General features: G+C 35.1%; 1 protein-coding gene and 1 long non-coding RNA gene across 2 annotated transcripts in view; one reads left to right on the plus strand and one right to left on the minus strand.

Moving 5' to 3' along the window:
• Positions 1-5,333, minus strand: part of GLS (glutaminase) — a 97,399-nt gene extending 92,066 nt beyond the window's left edge. Inside the window, exon 1 of the mRNA XM_074215482.1 lies at positions 5,290-5,333. Coding sequence (XP_074071583.1) covers positions 5,290-5,318 — 29 coding nt within the window. The 5' untranslated portion in view covers positions 5,319-5,333. The remainder of the gene's footprint in view (positions 1-5,289) is intronic.
• Positions 5,334-8,029: 2,696 nt separating this feature from the next.
• LOC141522597 (uncharacterized) overlaps positions 8,030-22,450 on the plus strand; it is a 79,450-nt gene continuing 65,029 nt past the window's right edge. The window contains exons 1-3 of the long non-coding RNA XR_012478243.1: positions 8,030-8,095; positions 9,454-9,597; positions 15,119-15,300. This is a non-coding gene — a long non-coding RNA (uncharacterized LOC141522597). The remainder of the gene's footprint in view (positions 8,096-9,453; positions 9,598-15,118; positions 15,301-22,450) is intronic.

The raw sequence follows: 22,450 nt of genomic DNA on the forward strand, positions 1-22,450 counted from the left end.
GCCATTTATGGCTTCCTTCCTCCACTGACTTCACATCCAAACAAAAAGACCAAATTGGGTCTTTTTTTCTAACTGCTTCTATCTTTCCTCTGTGAATAAGACATATTTGTATATTTCCTTTAACCTTCATTTTATATGTATACACATATTTTTATATATTTGTGTATATGTTATACATTTATAAACATTTAAAATATATAACAGGTGGCAACATATGAAATAACTTCAAAACTCAAAGAGTTGGGGTAGAAGTATGTGGGAGGTAAGGACGAGGAAGGGAGTTTAGGAGAGAAAGGACAAGTGATAAATTAACAGCACACTGTCCAACTCATCAGATTCAGTGAATCAACTGGTTAAGTTGTAAACTGCAACTCTAAACCATTATCCACAATAAGTAAATATAGAATTAAAATGTAGGTCATGAATATTCTAATTTTGAATCTCATCTAGCAATATTTGACCAATAATAATTTTATCAAGTTTAAACAATCCTTCAAACTATAACTGTGACTTCAGAATCTAATTTTTAAGTTTATTTCTGACTTACTTGGAGTAGTATTAAATACAACTCAACTCATTTCTTATAGAAAGAGAAGCAGCATGACATGGTGAACAGAGACAGTTCTCAAAAACCAGGAAATCTTGGTTTTAGTCATACCTCTGACACATACTGACTATAAAACCTGGGCAAGTCACTTGACCTCTTGAGTGCCTTAGGGATCTCTAAAACTGTAAATTAAATAGAAGATACTGAACTGAGTTTCCTCACTTGGGAGAATTTCCTAGGAGTGGTCCAGTGAGATCCCTAAGGGAGTGGAGAGAAACCCTTTCAGAGATCCATGAAGTCAAACTATTTTCATAACAATAATATAATTCTGTATTTAATAAATATTGATTGATTTATAAATAGATAAGGTTTCTGAATTGTCATGATCTTGAAGGTAGTTGAGGAACTGAGATAAATTTTTCAGGAATTTAATGCTTTTTTTACAGTGTATAGGTGAATGACAAAATTCTTCCTTTACAAAAAATACCATTAGTTTAAATTTTATAAAATTTTTAAAACACAGAATATCATATTCCCTTTAGACAGTAGCTTAAAAGAACTACAGTTTTAAATTACATTTGTAGTACTTCGTAAGTCCATATGTACCCATCCTTTTTTTGTTTGGTTCCTGCTTTCATTGACTAAGACCCTGAGACTTACTTTCCCCTGCAATACAGAGTTTTTCAGTCATTCAATAGTCACTGACTCTTTGTGCCCACATGGACCATAGTCTGCCAGGTCTTCTAGCCTCCATTATATCCAAGTTCATATACATTGTTCCATGACATTATCCATCCATCTCATCCCCTTCTCCTTTTGCCTTCAGTCTTTCCTAGATTGTCTTTTTTTGGTGAGTCCATCTTCTCATTATGTGGCCAAAGTATTTAAACTTCAGCTTCAGTATTTGTTCTTCCAATGAATGGTCACAATTAATTTCTTTAATTATTGACTAATTTGATCTCCTTGGTGTCTCAGGGACTCTCAAAAGTCTTCTCCATAATTAGAAAACATATATACATAACACACACATAGACTAATATAAAAGGAAGTAATCCCTATTTTAAAGGCTAATCCCCTATGTAAATTTTAATAAATGTGATAAACTTCCATTCCTGTCTTTGAAAACACAAATTAAAGATGATTTAAAACTATTAATAGATCATGAAAGCATCTCTTTTAAAAAATACATCTAATTTTCCCCAGAATAAATAAAATTTAGAAAACCTCTCAACATATAATTAATGATTCAAGATACCATAAAGACAGTTGGATTAAGCATCTGAGCTCAGTGGCCAGGTTACTGGATATATGCAAACAATTGGAAAGAAAATAAAAGAGAACTACTAGAAACATATAGGTATAATTAGGGTAAACACATATAAATTGTATAAAGGATATCAAAGAAATACATGATTGTCATACATGTATGTATGACCTTCATCAGACTGCTAGAGTCAAGAGGAGGGGGGGAGAGGGAAAGGAGGGAAGGAGAAAAATGTGGAATTAAAAATCTTACCCCAAAAATGTTGAAAATTATTTTTGCATGAGTTGGAATAATAAATTTAAATTAGAAATGCACGATCCAAATGATGCACTGGTCATCTGGTAAGAACAAGGGACAACTGACAGAGAACCTTGGGCTCCATTGGTGTCCTCTCTAGAGATAAAAAAAAATAGTACAATCCATGTGGAAACTAATGGAAGAACAAGAGTTACATAGGATGGACAAGCAGAGATTGAATAGGATCTGCGTTGTTAGAGGGAATATACATTAATGAGATCACAAATCTGTTGTATTCAAATGTGTATATATATATATATATATATATATGCATATATACATTATATATGCATGTAAACATGCATTCCAGATTCACACTAGAGCGTCTTTGCTATTATCAGTGATTCGAAGTACATTGTGCCTATCTTCTGTCCAAATAGCTGAACTGTTGACTTATTCCACTAAATTTTTGACCACCTGGTCAGCTTTTTATTGTCACAGGGGAGCCAAAGTGAGCAATACCATCTGAATGACCTTCAGCACATTACTTAACTTCATGGTGCAGTGGAATAGGGGATGTATTTGGAGTAAGGACCAGGGTTATAAGTAGTCTAGTGATCTTAGATAGATGTCACAACTTCTCTAAGTCTATTATTTTAATTGTAAATAAGGGAGTTGTATTACTAATCTTAAAGGTCCCTTCCAGATCTAAAAACATTTGTGAGCCTCAGTTTCCTCATCTATTATATAACATTTATACTACTTGTACTTCATAGGGCTCCTATGAGAAAAGCACTTTGTATGATATAATCTGTTCCTTAATAGAGAATTATTTTGATTTACACTTGGGTTCAAAACATCAACCACACTGCCAAATAATAAGTAGACAAGCATTTATTAAATTATTTTAATTTAATTTAAATTAATTAATTTTAATTTAAATTATTGAATATTTAATGTTTATTATATGCCAAGCATTGTGGTAAATACCAGAGATTCAAGGAAAGGTGCAAAAAAATGGGAATGATAACATTCTAATGGGGATGATAACATTTAAATAACTAGGTTGGTAAAAGATAAACAAAGATCAACACAGAAGAGATAGTAGGTAATCTCAGACACTAGCAGTTGGGCAATAAAGGTCTATAGAAGGTGTGATTTTAGCTGATTTGAGTGAAGCCAGGGTAGAGGTTAAATGAGAGAACATTTCAAGCATGAATCAAGGGGTGAAGTGAAAGTCAGTGATAAAGGCATGTTGTCTGGAGGTGGAGCATTATGTTTAGGAAACATCAAGTAAGGCCAGTATTGCTAGATTCTAAACTATATAATGGGGAGAAATGTGTCAAAAGACTGGAAAAAAGGAAAAAAACAGATTTTAAAGATCTTCAAGAGGAGGGATAAGGTGAAAGAAGAGAGAAAAGTACAAATGGGGGGGTGAGATAGGATGGGAGGAAAGAAAAACATTTTGCACAAATAAAACCAATGCAATAGCTAGGAAACAATATTCACAGTGTTTCTGAAAAACATTCATTTCTAAAATATATACAGAACTAAGTTGAATTTATAGGAATATAAGTAATTCCCCAATTGATAGTCAAAAGATTTGAATAGGCAATTTTCAGATGACTAAACTAAAGCTACCTAGCTATAGTCATATGAGAAATGCTTCAAAACATTAGTGATCAGAGAAATGCAAATGAAAACAGCTCTGATTTACCATGTCACATCTGTGAGATTGGCTAAAATGACAAAAGGGAAAACGATCAATATTGGAGAGGATATAGGAAAACTGGGATGCTAAAGCACTACTGGAGTTGTGCAAAGAGGCAACCGTTCTGGAGAGCAATTTGAAACAAAGCCCAAAGGGCAATAAAACTATGTATACTCTTTGATCCAGCAATAATCACTATAGGTCTGCACCCTGAAGAGTTCAAAAAAAAGGGGGAAAGGCCCATATGTACAAAAATATTTAAAGCAGTTCTTTTTTGTTGAGGCAAAGAATGGGAAATTGAGGGAAAGCCCAACAATTGGGGAATGGCTAATGGTATAGGAATCCTATGGAATACTATTGTTATGTGAGAAACAATGAGTGGGGAGGCCTGGAAGGGGGCAGCTAGGTGGTGCTGTGGAGTCAGGAGGACCTGAGTTCAAAGTTGGCCTCAGACACTTAATAATTACCTAGCTATTCGACCTTGGGCAAGTCACTTAACCCCATTGCCTTGAAAAATAGCAAAAGGAACAATGAGTGGACGGACTTTGGAAAAACTTGGAAAGACCTGATGAACTGGTGTTGAGTGAGGAACATTGTACACATTAACAGCAACATTGTGAGATAATCAACTATGATGGATATAGCTCCTCTCAGCAGTTTAATGATCAAGGACAATCCTGAGAAACTTGTTATAGAAAATACCATCTGCATCTAGAGAAAAACTATGAAATCTGAATGCAGAGCAAAGCATACTATGTTCACTTTTTAAAATTTCTTTTATATTGTTTCTCTCTCATGATCTTTTCCCCCTCTTAGTTCTAATTCTTCTTTTATAGCATGCCTAATATGGAAATATGTTAAACATAATTGTATATGTACAACCTATATATCAGATTATTCATTGCTATGGGGAGCAGTGAGGGAAGAGAGAATTGTAGAAAAGTGTGGAAACTCATAATATTGAATGCATGTTGGAAACTATTTTTTCATGTAATTAGAAAAAAAAATAAAGAAGGGAGAAAAAATACACACTCCAAAAAAGATCTTCAAATGTCAAACTGAGAACTTTAAATCTGATACTGGAGAAAATAAGGAGACTCTGGTAGTAATGTGACCTCTTTCTACCTTTCTGATATTATTATACCTTACTTCCCTCCAATGTACTCTACACTTACTGAATAGAGGGACAAAGCATGACATGGTCCTAGCTACATTTTAAGAATCACTTTAGTTGTGAATGGATTGATGGATTATAGCAGGGAAAACCTTAAGGCAGAGAGACCAACTAGAAGGTTATTTTCTAAACTCATAGGTTACCAATTAAGAAGCTGCTAATTAACATCTGTGAGTGCAAAAAAAACAGAAATGATCTCTTAGTGACATAGTCTACAAAATTCCTGACCAGAGAAGCCAGGGAGTTCCCAGATTCTGACAGTTCCACACTGGTTGTCTTTTTTCCATGGGGTCTATTCTTTCTCCCACTTCTCTTCCATTTCTGTCATTGCATCATAAGCCAATCTCCTCACTTACCTGAAGGGTACTGAGGTTCCATATTCCATAGAGATCCCTCTTTCTTTCTCCTGACCTTGTTTGATCTGCTTGAAAGAGAATGACAAATATACTCTTCCATCAGCACCCCCAATTGGTTACCTGACTTTAGTTGAGAGGACTCTTCCTTGAGGCCATCTTATTCAGAGAGATGTTGATAGCCTCCCTGAATTTGTTCCTCAAAGATTACCAACTTGACTGTTCTCTATTGTCCATGGCCCACTCCCTTTTTCCAAGCTACCCCAGTGACTGACTGCTACCTCTAGGATCAAAGATGTAATCCTCTGCTTGACATTTAAAGCTCTTCAAACCTGACCCCTTTCTACCTTTCTGATATTACTATATCTCACTTCCCACCACTGTACTCTACAGTGACAATGGCCTCCCCATTGTTTCCAAGACCTTGCATTTTTACCCAACTGTCCTGAAACTCCCTCCATCTTTATTTCTGCCTCACTTGCCTGATTTCTTATGTGACCTAGCTAAAATCCCACCCTCTGCAAGAAGCATTTCCTGAGATTATATTCAATTTATCCTATCTATATCTTGTTTCTACATAGTTGTTTGCATGTTGTCTTCTATGTTGGACTGCAAGCTTCTTGAGGCCATTGCCTGTTTTTCCCTTTTTTTGAATGCTTAGCACTTAGCCCCGACCCTGGGACATAAAAGATACTGAATAAATGTTTGACTTAGTTTAATATTTGTATACCATACTTTTTTTTTAATATGGATCTATTTCTTGGTCAGAGGAAATGGCAGATATGATAAAAACCATAGAAAAAAGTGACCATCAGCACTGGCCCTGGAGTCACGAGTACCTGGGTTCAAATCCGGTCTCAGGCACTTACTAATTACCTAGCTGTGTGGCCTTGGGCGAGCCACTTAACCCCATTTGCCTTGCAAAAAAAAGAGGAAAAAAAGAAAAAAGTGACCATCATTTAGGAAAGCAAATTTTGTAATGTTCAAAAAATTACATTTGATACAATGATCTCATGCTGTAATAGGATAAAAGACTCAAGAGAAAGGAGAGTCTCTTCAAAAAGAAATAGCTGATAATATAATAGTGCATTGTCCCAGTTGACAAAGTAAAGAGAAATCAAAGGTCTTCTATGGACTAAAAAGACCTATTCAAATAATTATAAGGGACACATAAGCAAAGATGTGTACAAAAGAGTAACATGGGCCCAAAAGGCTCTTAACTGGAAAAGGCAGAAAGGGTATGGTTAAAAAGGAATGAAGCCAAGGATAGGTGAGAAGATAGTAAGAGTACCTTGCTATGTTAGATAAGTTCAAATATTCAGGCCCAGATAAATTACAAACTATAATACTGAAAGAACTTAGAGAGGAAATCAATGACCTTGAAGAAATGTAGAAAATGGGAAGATAGAAATACTAATGATAGGCAAAAGACTTGAATTCAAAAGGGAAAGAAAGGAGTCGATTTTTGAAAGTAGACTGGTGAGCTTGGAGCTTCAGACCCTTCCTTCTACCTTATTACCAGTCAGTCCTCCCAAATTTTCTCATGTTTGTTCTAAGGGGTATGGGGGCAAAAAAAAAAAAAAGAATGATTAAAGAAATCTGAAATTAGAAATTTATCTTTACTGATGTTGTATTATGGACTTCTCAACCCAAATTATTTCCCACCAGTGTAACAGCTGCATAACCTGCCCACCAGAGAGTGAAGCAGCTTGTTATAGTGAAAAGCATGTTGTATTTACAGCCAAAAAGTCTGGAAAAGTCCAGTGCATGAGCAACTATCCTCGGAGAAAAGATTCAAGTGAGGCCCATGGAATGATGGGGGTAGAATCCTAGAAGGGTGCAAGGACAACTTCCCTTGCTTTACATTTTTTCCCCTTGAGTAATCTGCCTCAGTAATGTGGAACGTAGGCCAAGGAATGTTCCTTTGAAAAATAACCAATTTTTTTTGTAATTTAAAAAACTTCACTAAGACTGCATGTGGTTTATAGACAGAAATCAGGTGATCTGCAGGTCTCAGTTTCCTATCTGTATAAAAAGATTGAACTATGGTAAATGATTTCTATCTTCCTTTGCACTTGAACATTCCTTGATTCTATGGTTGTTTGCCCCAGTTGAATCTTTTATCTAAAGATTATGAAATCTTTCCTAGACCTTGACTGATTAAGCTACATAGCCCTCTCTTACCCCCTTCCCCACATCAGATACCTCAAATGACAGGTGACATGCTATAAATACCAAACACATTTTTTTTTAAAGCCATCAGTGCCCAGACTGGACTAAAGCTATAAACAATCACTTGGCAGTTTTGCAACAGCAATAAAAAATAGTGTTCCTATTGGTTTATGATATATTGAACTGCCAATGGGTAGTGTTAAAAGAACCACAGCCTAGGGCCTTAGCACCATCAAAGGCTTTAGGCTTAGGGTGGGTAGGCTACCTGGTGGAAACTTGCCACTGGGTGGGGATTGATGTCTCAATAGTCCAGCTGATAGGGCTGTGATCTCCTCTCACAGTCTGAGTTTTTTCCAGTGGTACACATGATCAGAATACAGAGATAGATAAAAGCCAAGGGTAGCTCATGTACTATGTAGCAGGCTGGACACATGCTGCTAGGGTAATAGTCATTGTATAGACACTAGGCATGCACGTGCTCACTGTCATCAGAAACTGCTGTCTGCTGTTGGCTCTCTTTAGGGCTGCCATAGTAACCCTCCACTCCCTACTGGAAACATAGCATAGCTGGAGCAAACCCACCCCAGTCACTTCAGAGTCTTTAGGAAAAAAGTCATCTCAGAGTGCAGAACCACAGGTAAATAGCAGGATAGTTAAAGCTGGACAGAAGTATTTTTTAAGCTGAGTAGTTTCTTTTCTTTTTTTTCAGGAGGAAAATCCTCATCCTCCATTTATCTTTAATCAAAATCTTTTCACTTAAAATAACTACACCTGATAATCTCACTGTGGTTTGCCACTTGACAAGAGATAAGTCCCTAGTACTTACAGCAATGATAGGAATGGTTTTAAGAGAGCAGCCTTGTGTTGAGCTGCCAGCATTGAGAGTTGGCTGGCACATGAGATGGCATTATCCTCTACATGCTTCCCAGTTTCACATGGTGCCATGGCTCTATATAGCCAATCAACTACCAACCATTAAGCAACTAAAGTCAATATCCAAGAAACCTTCTTGTAAATAATGTTTTCTAGCCACAAAGTAGTGATATAATATCTGCTTTCAATCAATTTAAATGAGAAAATCAAGATTATTATTATTAAGATAATATGCCTGTTTCTTATATAGAAGTTAGAACCATGTGACAAAATGTGTTATGGATAGCTAATTCTGGTTCTTTTTATTTTATTTTATTTAAGGAAATGGGATTAAGAGTGACTTGCCCAAGGTCATACAGTCAGGCCATTATTAAGTATCTGAGGCTGGATTTGAACTCAGGTCCTCCTGACTCCAGAACTAGTGCTATATCCATTCACCTAACTGCCCTCCCCCTCCCCTAGGTTCCTTCCTCTAACAGTGAGATAGTTAGATAGATGATAAGAGTACTGGGCCTGTAGTCAAACTTAGATCTCAGATAGCCTTAGACATTTACTAGCTATGTGACCTTGGCCAAATCACTTATACTGTGTTCATCTCTGTTAAGAAAAATAAATGATAACCAACCGCTACAGTATTTTTGCCAAGAAAATCCCATGAACAGTATGGTCTATGTTGTAGTCCATGAACAGTCAGATATGACTAAATGAGTGAACAATTTATGCCAACATCCAAGGGTAGAAAAAGGGAAGATCAAAATGAGGGAATATGTTTCTGTGTATCAGACTTTTCTCACTACTTTTTCTCTATCAGTATTCCTTTTCCCCAAACCATATACTATGGTCCATCATTCACAGATGATGATTCTAATATAACAAGGTCCATTACACTATTTGATTGTGAGAGGCAATTTTAGGAAGAAACACACATAATTGAAATATATCCAAGACCTATAGCTTTCAGCACTAAATCAGATCCTATGAACTATCCATAAACTCTCAAATTTAAAGCACTCAATCAGCACTCAGTTCTTTTTGTCCTGTCTCTTCCATAAGATTTTACCTTGTTTTGGTTTGACTAAAGAATTGTGCTCCTATCTTTATCTTATTTTTTTGTCTCTAAAGAAATAATTACACCCAATATAAAGTTCAGAATCTTGGTGTTGAAAGAGACCCTCTGAGACCACCTAATCAACCTGTACCTGTTCAAGAGTTCCTTCTTTCCGGCAAGTAGTTACTCAGGCTTTGTCTGAAGACCTTAAATAAAGGGTAACCTCTAATTTTTAATATCTCTAATTTTTAAGGAAGTTTCTGCTTATAAGAAGTCTAAATCTGCTTCTTTGAAATATACAGGTGGAAGCTAGGTGGTACAGTGGATAGAGCACTGACCCTAGAGTCAGGAGTACCTGAGCTCAAATCCAGTGTCAGACACTTAATAACTACCTAGTTGTGTGACCTTGGGCAAGCCACTTAACCCCATTTCCTTGCAAAAAAAAAAAAAGAAATATACAGTCATTGTTTCAAATTCTGCCCAGAGTAAGTCTACTTCTTTTTCCAGATGAAAGTTCTGCAAATATTTGAAAACTAAGTTTTCTCTTCTTTGAACTAAACACTTTCAGTTTTCTCAATCAGTCCTAAAATGTCATGAATTTGAGGTCCCTCATCATCCTGATTACTCTGGACATTCTCCTATTTAGCAATATCTTTACTAAAATGGGATACTCAAAACTGCAAACAATATTCCTGATAATGTTGTTACCAGGGCAGAGTACTCCAGATTTATCCCTTCCTTATACTTGGATAGTTTACCTCTCTTAATGCACCCTCAGAATCCTTTCCTAAATGACTGCTATATTTAGCTTGCAGTTCATTAAAGATCATATATTTCTACATACAAAACCTATCCCCCTGCTTATTTTTCTCTATCAGTATTTCTTTTTTTGGAAAAAAATGCTGTCTAGTGATACCTCTCTCATCTTGTACTAGCAAAGTACAAATGTAAGATCATACAGTTATTTTTGTCAAATTTCATCCTACTAGAAGACATCAAGAATATCTGACTCCAGGGGCAGCTAGGTGGCACAGTGGATAGAATACCGGGCCCTGGAGTCAGGAGGACCTGAGTTCAAGGCCAGTCTCAAACACATAATAATAATTGCCTAGCTGAATGACCTTGGGCAAGTCATTTAACCCCACTGCCCTGTAAAAAAACTAAAAAAAAAAAAAGAAAAGAATATCTGATTCTAGATAGATCACCAGTGCATAGCAGGAGCTACCCCTCCTCTCTCTATCTTCTACAAATCTGATAAATGTTAACAGCACAGGGCTAAACACAGATCCCTGAGTCACTCTACCGGAAACCATCTTCCATATTAATATCAAATAACAGCTAATGCCCAACTCCTCAAGAACAGCATATTTTACCAGTTCTAAATCCACCTAATTATATGATTATCTGATGCAAATCACTTTAATTTTTCTATAAGAATAAGAAAGACTTTTTCAAATGTCTTACAAAAATCTAGTCAAACTAAATCTACAGTTATTTCCCTGACTTGCCAGTTTGGTAATTCTGTTTTAAAAAAATAAATAAGACTATTTTGGGGAAGCTGTTTTTGAGGAAACCATGCTAGCTCTTTATAATCCACTGATTTATTTCCTGTATATTCACTATCTCTTTTAAAATATATTCTAGGATTTTTCCAAGAATTAAAAATCAAGGTTATTGACCCAAAGTTTGCAAAGTGTATTCTCTTACCTTTTTAAAAATTGGGACAATTTTTATTTTTCTCTATCTTTGGTAACTCTCTTGTTCTCATGAATTTTTCCTATGCCCTCATATTGGCTCAGCAATCACGAATGTCAATGTTTTAATTTTCAAGGTGGTAAGGCACTTATTTAATCTCCCTATATTGAAGACAATTCTTCATTAGTCATTTTTGTTCTAACCTTCTCAATCTACAATCGTTGTCCTTGAAAGAGAAAACAAAGGGTTAGTCAAAGTCAAGTGGCTTTGTCTTCTTCCCATAATCAGTTATCATTATTATATCCACTTTGAGCAATGGTTTTATCCTTTCTGTGATTTGTTACTTTCTTCTATTCACTGTCCTTCCCATCCTCCACCTCCCCACCACTCCATTATCCTTCACTTTTCCTATCTTCAGCTCATTCTGTGTCATATTTTTGTTTTCATTATTTCTTATCTGCCCTTGCTTTCATTTTCTATTTATGTCTTTCTAAAAAAATTATGTCGGAAAAAAAAGAAAGAAAAAAAATTCATGTTGGGGGACAGCTAGGTAGCACAGTGAATAAAGCAAAAACCCTGGAGTCAGGAGGACCTGAGTTCAAATCCAGTCTCAGACACTTAATGCCTAGCTGTGTGACCTTGGGCAAGTCACTTAATCCCATTGCCTTGCAAAAAAAATTAATGTTAATGATTTCTTTGTACATCTACATTTGTTCCTTTAGACAAATTTCCCTTTTACTCTCTTTCAAACTATTTCTTTTTGTGGAGAATTTCATTCAGCAGACTCCCATTTTTTTTGTACTGATTTCCCCTATAGAATTTTAGTCCATGGGATCCTGCCTATCCTTTCTCTGACCTTTTGAAACTTGCTCTACCAAAAGCTAGAGTTGATATAATACTATTACAGGATTTCCTTTCCTCTATCACAAATTCCAAAATGGAATTGTCACTTCCTCACAAGTTTTCCTTCACTTTTATCCCCAGGACCAGTTCTTCCTTATTGATGAATATCAAATCCAAAACAGAATTTTCCCTCCTTGGTTCCATCACTTTTCTAAGGAAGAAATTATCATTATGGCAAGTCAATAAAGTATTAGCCACTCTGCTTTTGACTATGAGAGAGAACTTTACCAAATATATAAATAATTAAAATTCTCCACGACTATTATATTATGCTACTATGCCATCTATTTCTCAAATTTCTTATGTATTTGCTCTTTCTGTAGAGAGGATCTTTACGATATTATTTCTGTTTCTGCCTCCATTTATTTTCATCCAAATGCTCTTTGTTAAATTTCATTCTCCAAATGGTACAGCGGCTAAGAGTATTAGACTTGGAGTCAGGAAGACCCAAACTCAGTTCAAGATGAGTGAGGCTAGCTGTGAAGTCCAAGGTAAAATATTTAATCTCTCTCTCATAGTTTTCTCATCTGTAAAATGGGAATAGTGGAATTTTCTTCACAAAGTTGTTATGAGGATAATATGAGATAATACTAGCAAAGAAAATCTTAATTATCTGAATATATAAATGTGATATTAGATTCCTCACATAAGCATATCATTATAAGATAAAATTCCACTTTGATTCCACTACTATTTATCTTGTTCTTTTAGGACAAAATATAATGTTCCAAAGCCATACTCCAGACATAAATCTCAGGAATACTTAAAAAATCAAACTTTCCTTCCTGCATTACATTCTCTAGTTTATCTTATTTGTTATTCATGCTTTGTGAATTTGCATATAGATACCTGAAGTCATGAGTTTTAATACAAGCTCCTTTTGTAAATATTGCATCCTCTGAATTTTTAGATGGTGCTACTTGCTTTTTCTTATTTCTCCATTTTAATATTCTCTGTGGTATTTAACTTGGTAGATGTATTTATAATCAGTTTTCTTCCCTTCATCATCCTTTTTTTTTCATCTTAAGTTTTATTGATTAGGTTTGCCATACTCCAAACAAGTATATTCTTACCAGGTGTACTCTATTCCTAAGACTTTATCATTGCTTCATTTTAAGTCATTATGAAAGTCTGGATTTCATTTTCAGACACTATCTTCTCAACCATTTTTTCATTTCCAAAGTACTATAATAAATACTTTTGAGAATGTAAGTTGTGTTGTGTCCAACTCTTCATGATCCCATTTGGGGTTTTCTTAGCAAAGAAACTAAAATGGTTTGTTATTTTTCCCCCCCCAGCTCATTGTACAAATGAAGACACTGAGGCAAACTTACCCAGGGTCACACAGCTTAGTGTCTGAAGCCAGATTTGAACTCATAAAGATAAGTCTTTCTGACTCCAGACTCACCACTCTACCCACTGTGCCCCTGTGCCTACCATGGGCCAGATAGTAGAAGATTATAAATACCTGTAGATTGGTGTTGAATTTAAGTGAAATAAGGCTGATAACAGTTTGAAGTGAGTTACTAGAATCAATTGGACAGTTATCAAACAGTTACTCTAAATTCTTTTGAAAGGTTTACTTGCACATTCTAAATTCTCAAGCAAGGCCATTGTAGGCAAAATTGTTAAGTAAGTAAAGTTAGTTTTTTTATACTCCAGTCTCCTCGATTTTTCTTCTGAGTACTTCCTTCCCTTCTCTTTTAACCCTGAAAATTGGTCTTATAGAATCATTCAAATCTATCATTTACCCCTTAATGAGAACTAATAGCATTACTTCTCCAATTGGCATTTGCATTTTATAGTCATATCTCTTATTGTGGCATTAAATCCATTGTCCCTATTGAAAAAATTTTGAACATCACTATCCTTCCTGCCATCCCTGAAATATGCTCATATTACCTTGGTATAGCCTATGATAATGGCCCTAAAAATAAGGTTAGTTCTATCTCTATAAAAACAAAGTCCTTCTTTCAGGTACTGAGGCAAACCCCTAATCCTTCATAAAACATACTTATCCTTTATTCCTGTTTACATGTTATTCACACTTCAGCTCAAAATTTGCAATCAAACCCTACAAAATTTGGAGTCCTAAAACACTAGTCAGCAAAACATAGGAGCAGATTAGAATAATATCTTTGTTAATTCATTCAAAGAAAACTGAAGAAAAGTAATCAGAAACTTCTTTTTTTTTTTTAAGGTGTTTGCAAGCCAATAGGGTTAAGTGATTTGCCCAAGGCCACACAGCTAGGTAATTATGAAGTATCTGTGGTCTGATTTGAACTCAGGTACTCCTGACTCCAGGGCTGGTGCTTTATCCACTGTGCCACCTAGCTGCCCCAGGAACTTTTAATAAACTCTGCTCACTCTTCAGATAACCTCTTCAATTGACAAATTTGAGGGGGAAGGGAATCTAAGCCATCTGTCTAGATTAAAGTCTTATATCCAGATATGCAGTATTTCAAAGCAAACATCTGATTTTTCTCATCCACGATCACACTGGAATCAAGTGTATTGGGAAGAATGTCTTCATGGGTTAAGGGCTGATGTTTGCTTCTTCCTGGCCCTAGAACAGTATATGTTCTCAGTTATTTTAATGAAAATGACAGAAGACATTAGCTATTCATCTGCCTCTTCCTCTCTCAACCATATTTTTCTACATCATTCTAAGAAATATATAGCATAGAGGGGGGGCTAGGTGGCGTAGTGGATAAAGCACCAGCCTTGGAGTCAGGAGTACCTGGGTTCAAATCCGTTCTCAGACACTTAATAATTACCTAGCTGTGTGGCCTTGGGCAAGCCACTTAACCCCATTTGCCTTGCAAAAAAATCTAAGAAAAAAAAGAAATATATAGCATAGGCCAAGAATTGGCAACTTCAAGGATTTATCCAGGTCTAGAAGAGAATTAGAGAAAGGGACAGAGGATAAATGAGTAGCCCAGTGCAAAAAAGAGGGACAGGCAGAATAGTGGTAGCACTAGTGAAACTGGCTTAAATTTTAGACAATCTATTATTCTATTGCATATTATACATAAATGTATCATTGTTTGTCATTTTTTGTAGAGGACCAGTGCCATCATGGGAATTTGATTTAAGTGAGGCAAAGTTGTATGAAGTCATCAACCTCTCTCTGTCTTCCAGAGTCAACAAAGTCCATTTTTGGCAGGACAAAAGTCAGAATGACTAGTGACAATCCAGGATACAATGGATGATCTTGGTGTCTTCCATGTCTAAACAACAAGTTTTAAGTGCTTCACCACATCTGCTTCAGTCACCTTCATAGTTGCTGGAACAAATTGTTCTCATCCACCCATTCCACCAGGGTAAGTCTTCACATATTTGGGCTAGACATCCCCTTATTAATTCATTACAGGCCTAAACATACAATAAAAAAGAGGAAATGAACTGAGTGAATACAAGGATCTGAAGAAACTTTTTTTTATTATATGTATGATTTCATCGGTGTAAAGAGTTTATTGGGAGGAACTTCCATCAATACAGGTCAATCCATTGTTTGCAACTTAGAATCTTAAAATTGAGACAAATGAGAAGATAAATACCTTGACCAGGGTCACCTGGCCAGCATGTCAGACATACATCTTGAACCCAGATCTTACTGACTCTGAAGCTAACTCTTTTTTCCATGATACCTGTTGACAAATTGATTAAGTGAGGGATATATATGGGAGCTAAATTTATTTTGAATATAAATATATGTTATGATATGTATTTATAAGAAAAATGTATTTATTTTATATATACTTATATAATATAAAAGAACAATCAATTAAGGAGAAACAGAAAGAACTGAATGAGAAAGAACATAAAGAAAATTCTAGCAAAGTAATGACTAAATAAGTTTACTTTGGAATGACTAAATAATTTACTTTGGAATCTGAAGACCTAAATAATAATTTCAATCTTTAAACTAAAAGCACAGACATCTGTGCCCTATTAAGACTGTGAAGAGGAAGGATTATTTGCAAGTTTGGGCAGTCAATGTAATTCTCCCTTCAAATGAGAACTACCTCTGGGTAGTTTGGAAAATTTGGAAAATTTGTTTCTTTTATATTACTATACACTGTACTCTTACAATAGGATTATAATTAGGAAGTTTAACAGTGCACATCTAGAAGAAGCATGAGATCAAACTCCTGCACCTAGTAGTTCATTCTGTGTCTTCCCAATATGCATGTGGGTAGTAGAAGATTTCATCTACTAACTCTGACCCTCTTGCCTTTGCAGATGAAAAAGTATTAGATCTAGAATCAGGAGACCTAGATTTTAATCCTGGTTCTATCATTAACCGTCTGTGTGACCTATGTCAAATTGCTTTTCTTCTCCAAGTTCAGTTCTTACATTCCCAAGGCCAAATTTTAATTTAGACCTTCCTGACTCCAGGCCCAGAAACCTATCTGTTGTACCACATCTAATCACAAGTTGCAATGAACTAATAGCCTACTGACAAGATAAATTTAAAGATCCTAAGTCTCTCCTTGTAATAACAATTGTGTTAATGAACAATATTAATAACTTCAGAGACTGAACTTTCATTCCCTCAAAGAGATATCAGATATTTTATAAAACATCTTGAATGTATTCTTCTAGCTTCCTTCTCAAATACACTTGACATATTGCAATTATATCATAGGTAAAAACATGAAGATATTTATTTACTTCAAAATGGTTATAACTGAAAATTATGTTTTCTATATAATTTTCTTTTAATAATTTTATTTAGCTATCTTTAATCAAAAAAGGCATAATCATTTATTTCCTGACCCATTCAGAGATGTCTTATTAAAAGAAAAATAAAAGGGTTTTACTCATCCAAGTGAAATTATGACATCTGAAGCCTTGATTGGTCCACTTTTCACTGCAAATTACTTTTTTGAATTAATTTTTATTAAAGATATTATTTGAATTTTACAATTTCCCCCCCAATCTTACTTCCCTCCCCCCCGCCATGGAAAGCAATCTGTCAGTCTTTACTTTGTTTCCATGTTGTACCTTGATCCAAATTGGGTGTGATGAGAGAGAAATCATATCCTTAGAGAAGAGACAAGAATTCTAAGAGGTAACAAGATCAGACAATAAGATATCTGTTTTTTTTCTAAATTAAAGGGAATAGTCCTTGAACTTTGTTCAAACTCCACAGCTCCTTAACTGAATACAGATGGCACTCTCCTTTGCAGACAGCCCAAAATTGCTCCTGATTGTTGCACTGATGGAATGAGCATGTGCTTCAAGGTTGATCATCGCCCCTATGTTGCTGTTAGGGTGTACAGTGTTTTTCTGGTTCTGCTCATCTCACTCAGCATCAGTTCATGCAAATCCCTCCAGGTTTCCCTGAAATCCCATCCCTCCTGGTTTCTAATAGAACAATAGTATTCCATGACATACATATACCACAATTTGCTAAGTCATTCCCCAATAGAAGGACATTTACTTGATTTCCAGTTCTTTGCCACCACAAACAGAGCTGCTATAAATATTTTTGTACAAGTAATGTTTTTACCCTTTTGCTTCATCTCTTCAGGATATAGATCCAGTAGTGGTATTGCTGGGTCAAAGGGTATGCACATTTTTGTTGCCCTTTGGGCATAGTTCCAAATAGCTCTCCAGAAAGGTTGGATGAATTCACAGCTCCACCAACAGTGTAATAGTGTCCCAGATTTCCCACATCCCTTCCAACAATGATCATTAACCTTTCTGGTCATATTGGCCAATCTGAGAGGTGTGAGGTGGTACCTCAGAGAAGCTTTAATTGCAAATTACTTTTGTTAAATCTAGATAATAAGTAGTTCTTTCTCTCATTCATATCCTTAAAATAATTGATATCAGGATACTAGAAACCTATTAAATTGAAACTGGTCCATTATGAAACAATTTAAGACTAAAAACAAAGGAAAAAATTCTTTTAGATTTAATGTATCATTGAGGCACTTGCAGAGACTATTCCTGCATTTCTGCAGAGTAATATTGGATGGAGTGACATGATATCAGGAAGAATTCGATTCACATCCTTCCTGTAACTTAGCTTACTCATCTCTAAAAATGAGGATATTACTTCTAAGATTCCTTCCAACTCTAAATCTATGATCACATGAACTTGTGGTATTTATCTCACAAGGTTATTCTAAGGCTTAAGTGAGATAATGTCTCTAAAGTACTTTACAAAATACTATAGACAGTTTTATTGCTATGTAAATATTTTTCATAAATATCAAATATTTGTTGCTATTCATTTACTAAAATTTTTCTTATAATGATCTTTATTAGCAGTGTGATACTGGGCATGTTCCTTGAAATCTGTCTCAGTTTATTCATCTGTAAAATGGGCATATTATTAATAATAGCACCTCCCGGTCAGAGTTTAGAATAAAATATCATTTGTAAAAGGTTTGCAAATTTTAAAGTACTCTATAAATGTGAGTGATGGTGATGATGATGATGATGAATTGATCATGTAGAATTCCAATAAAATAAAAATTGTGTTGAAGCTGAACTAAAATTTTTTAGTCTACATCATGGCAAAATTATATTACACTCTTTGAATCCTCCAAAGTGATCTTGCAACTATAAACTATAAGAAACATCATTTCCTAGGATACTGGGTCATTTTATCTTGTGGTGATCATTATGACCATTTATTTGTAAAAAAAAAAAGCAAAAAAACTATCATGAAGATATTTATAGTAGGTGGTATAATTCTGAAAGCACTTAGGAATGAAATTTCTAGACACTTGAAAGAGGGGATAGTACTGAATGCACAGAAAAAAACAAATAAACATGAATAATATTGCTACTGTAAGAGACATTTGAAAAAATATCAGTAATTACCAACTTCTTTGATTCCTTTCCCATCTCTCCAAACTCTCTGGGAGAATGATCTATACACATGGGTTAAAGGAATACTTGATGAGGGTAAGAGGAAGGAACCAGTAGCTGATCATATTTTTATTGTCATACAAATGACTGAAACGTGAAGAGACTGCAGATTTCACTGTGCTTTATGATTATTGGCTATTAAAAAGGTATTTGAGTTGAGCTGCTGAGCAGAATGAAACCATAAATGTTCTCCAGCAAGTTTTCTCCCATGCTTGTGTCCAAATTATGCACAATACCTTGAATGATGAAATAATAATGATTGAACACAGAAATATCGGTTTTCAATGACCCTACAACTATATAAAGCAAAGCATAAAACAGAGAAGCAGTCTAACTAAAAGTGTTTCCCCTTCCCATGGAAAGAGTTCGACATGGAGTAAAACTCAAAGAGGGATTTTGATGATCAGGTCCTCTAAATACTCCCCTTTGTGAATGGCATCATACTGATTGAAGGTAAGTCCCAGAACATTGGAGAGTCTCCCAAATGATAACCTTAATTGCTTAAAAAAAAATTGACCAATCATCCCGGGAAAAACCATGTGGATAATCCATGCATGTCAAATAGATGATAATGCACAATTAGAAGGCCAGCCTAGAGCTACTATATAAATACATAGGTATGTATATATGTGGGCATATTAATATATATTTCTTTATATAATATATAAAATATGTATAATTTCCATTATTCTACTATCAACTGCTTCTCCGGAGAGAACTACTTATAAACTAGGTTCAACAAAAATAATTTCCATTTAATAATGGTGCCATAAATAGCTTCATTTGGAGGAGTGAAGTTCTTTTGTTTTCCTTTAGGTAAGACAGTACTCTAACTTGACTCAATGAGAGATGATTATTTTGACTCAAAGAAATTTATTAGAAAAGAACTCATAGCTTATATACAATTATAGACATACTGGTGTGTGTGTATTATATATATATATATATATATATAATATATATATATATATATATATATATATATGTTGCAGTTGCTTCTCTATTACCTACAAACATACTTATCTCTCCTCCATTTTCAAAAAACACTCATTTGATCAGTCCAGTCATGCTAGCTATCTTCCTATTCTAATGGTCTCCTTCTTTTTGCGTTTAACCCTTTTCTCTCAACTTTTTGTTGTCTAGCTTTTGATTTCTTAATTAAACTAAATGACTCTCTTTAGAGATCTACTTATTGCTATATTTAATGGTCTTTTCTCAATCTTCATCCTTCTTGATTCTTCTGCAGTTTTCAACACTGCTGATTACTCTCTTTTCTCTCTAGGTTTTTTGTGGCCCTGCTTTGATTTTGCCTCCTCCTACATCCTACTACTCCATTTCTCTTTTTTGATGGATCTTCATCTAGACTATGCCTACTAACTGTGGCTGTCCCCTAAGACTGAGTCCTTGGTCCCTTTCTTTTCTCCCTCTTCTCTTTTGCTGGGTGATATCATTGTTCCTATGCTAGAAGGGGTCCTCCCAGTCCTCCTTAATTTTGGTGCCTTCAGTGAAAGACTACCCCCCAATTTATCCTGCATATATCTTGTGCATTTTCCTTTAGTCTTTTGCCTTGGACCGTGAGTTCCTTGAGGGCAGGGAATGTTTACTTTTTTGCTATTCCTGTATCTACAACAATAGACCTTGTGCCTCGTATATGGTGCTTAATAAAATGCTAGCTGATTATGACTTTTTTTTTTTTAGGTTTTTGCAAGGCAAATGGGATTAAGTGGCTTGCCCAAGGCCACACAGCTAGGTAATTATTAAGTGTCTGAGGGTGGATTTGAACTCAGGTACTCCTGACTCCAAGGCCAGTGCTTTATCTACTACACCACCTAGCCACCCCTGATTATGACTAATAATCACAACACATTAGTATGAATTGTTTCTCAGAGGAAAAGGAGCTGTAATTTTTGAAAAGAAGCCTGAGAATATAGTACAGATAAGAACATTTCAGTGGGGGGAAGGAAGGGATGAAATGGGGGAAAATGCTGAAACAGAAGCATGATCTGGAGAAAGTAGACTTAGATCAGATGGAGGGAGTCTGGGTTACCAGGAATCAGTATGAGTGAGAGCTCTTGTTGTCTGGGAGAGGGCATCTTCTAAATTTTTTGCTTGTACTGCTAATCTTTTTTTATATAAAAATTGTTATTTATTATTTTGATAACATACTGGATATCATGGCTATAATACAAAATAACATTTATTTGTAGTTGTAATACTTACAAGACTATAATATAATACATTTATTTATTTTACCATAATCACTGGTAATATCAATATCAGTGAGTTAGGCAACACTGGTATTGTTATCTCCATCTTATAGATGAGAAAACTGGGGCTCTAAAAATTTTAGTGACTTATCTATGATGACAGAAAATATTTTTTATTTTTTAAATTTTATTTTTTTATTTTGAATTTTACAATTTTCCCCTAATCTTGTTCCTCCACCCCACCCCCTTAGAAGGCAGTCTGTTAGTCTTTACATTGTTTCCATGGTATACTTTGATCTAAGTTGAATATGATGAGAGAGAAAACATATCCTTAAGAAAAAAAATAAAGTTTAAAAGATAGCAAAATTTGTACCTCTAATCTTAAATCTTCACTGGTATAAACTTCTCAAGGGAAATATTCCAAAACCTAGAAGAACCTTAGATTATAAAGAGGGCACAACTTTTACACTTCCAAAGGATAGTGTACTTCATTATCTAAATTTTAGTATTGTGCTTTGTACCAAATGGAGGCTCAATTTTATGTTGCTTTCCAACTGATTTACTAAACAAGAGAGCATCTTGTTAGAAAAACTGAGTACGATGAGATTTCTTAAAGGGTAGCTTTCTTTTAGGAACACAAAGCTTTTTTTTATGAGCACGAGCACCTGAGAAGTTTTTGGTGTGATAAATACTTCCAAGTGTTTCAGAGAAAATCGAAACTAGATCTCAAAGTGAACTTTAAACTCCACATCAGCACATTCTGTACTTGAAAAAAGTTAGCCCTCCTTCTCCTACTTAATTTAGGCCTATAAATGTTAAATTCTGAAACAATAGGCATGAAGATAATCTTGTTCAAATTATAACCTTGAATTATGCCAGAACTCTGTGTTTCTCAAGTAGTTAGTATAATAAGGAAGAATATTTCTAAAAATGCTACAGTGAATTACAAAGATCCTTGTAACACATGTGTTCTTCCATTTATATTATAGGTGTGTAAGTGGCATTTATGCAAATATATATGGGTTCAGACTTGGTGGTTTCATCTACATAAGGAACTACCCAGGTAACTGACTTCTGCTCCCACAAACAGAACTGCAAATTACCTGTAAGTTATGGTCTTAGAGAATTGCCAGAGGCAATTAAGTTAGATGTCAAGGGTCATATTCTTATTATGTACTTTCTCAATCCTCATTTTTATGGTCTCCAAAGTCACTCAATTGTCTCCCTTTCCCATCTAAAGGAAAGGTATTTCTTTAGTTTCATAGAATTTTAGAGCTATAAGGGACCTTTCAATTTCTCTATAGGTGGATGCCCCCCCCCACACTTTATAATTGAAGATTTAGAGCTGTTTAAGTTGCTGAACAGCTAGGATTAG

Source organism: Macrotis lagotis, chromosome 1 (assembly GCF_037893015.1).
Source record: "Macrotis lagotis isolate mMagLag1 chromosome 1, bilby.v1.9.chrom.fasta, whole genome shotgun sequence".
Lineage (NCBI taxonomy): Eukaryota > Metazoa > Chordata > Mammalia > Peramelemorphia > Peramelidae > Macrotis > Macrotis lagotis.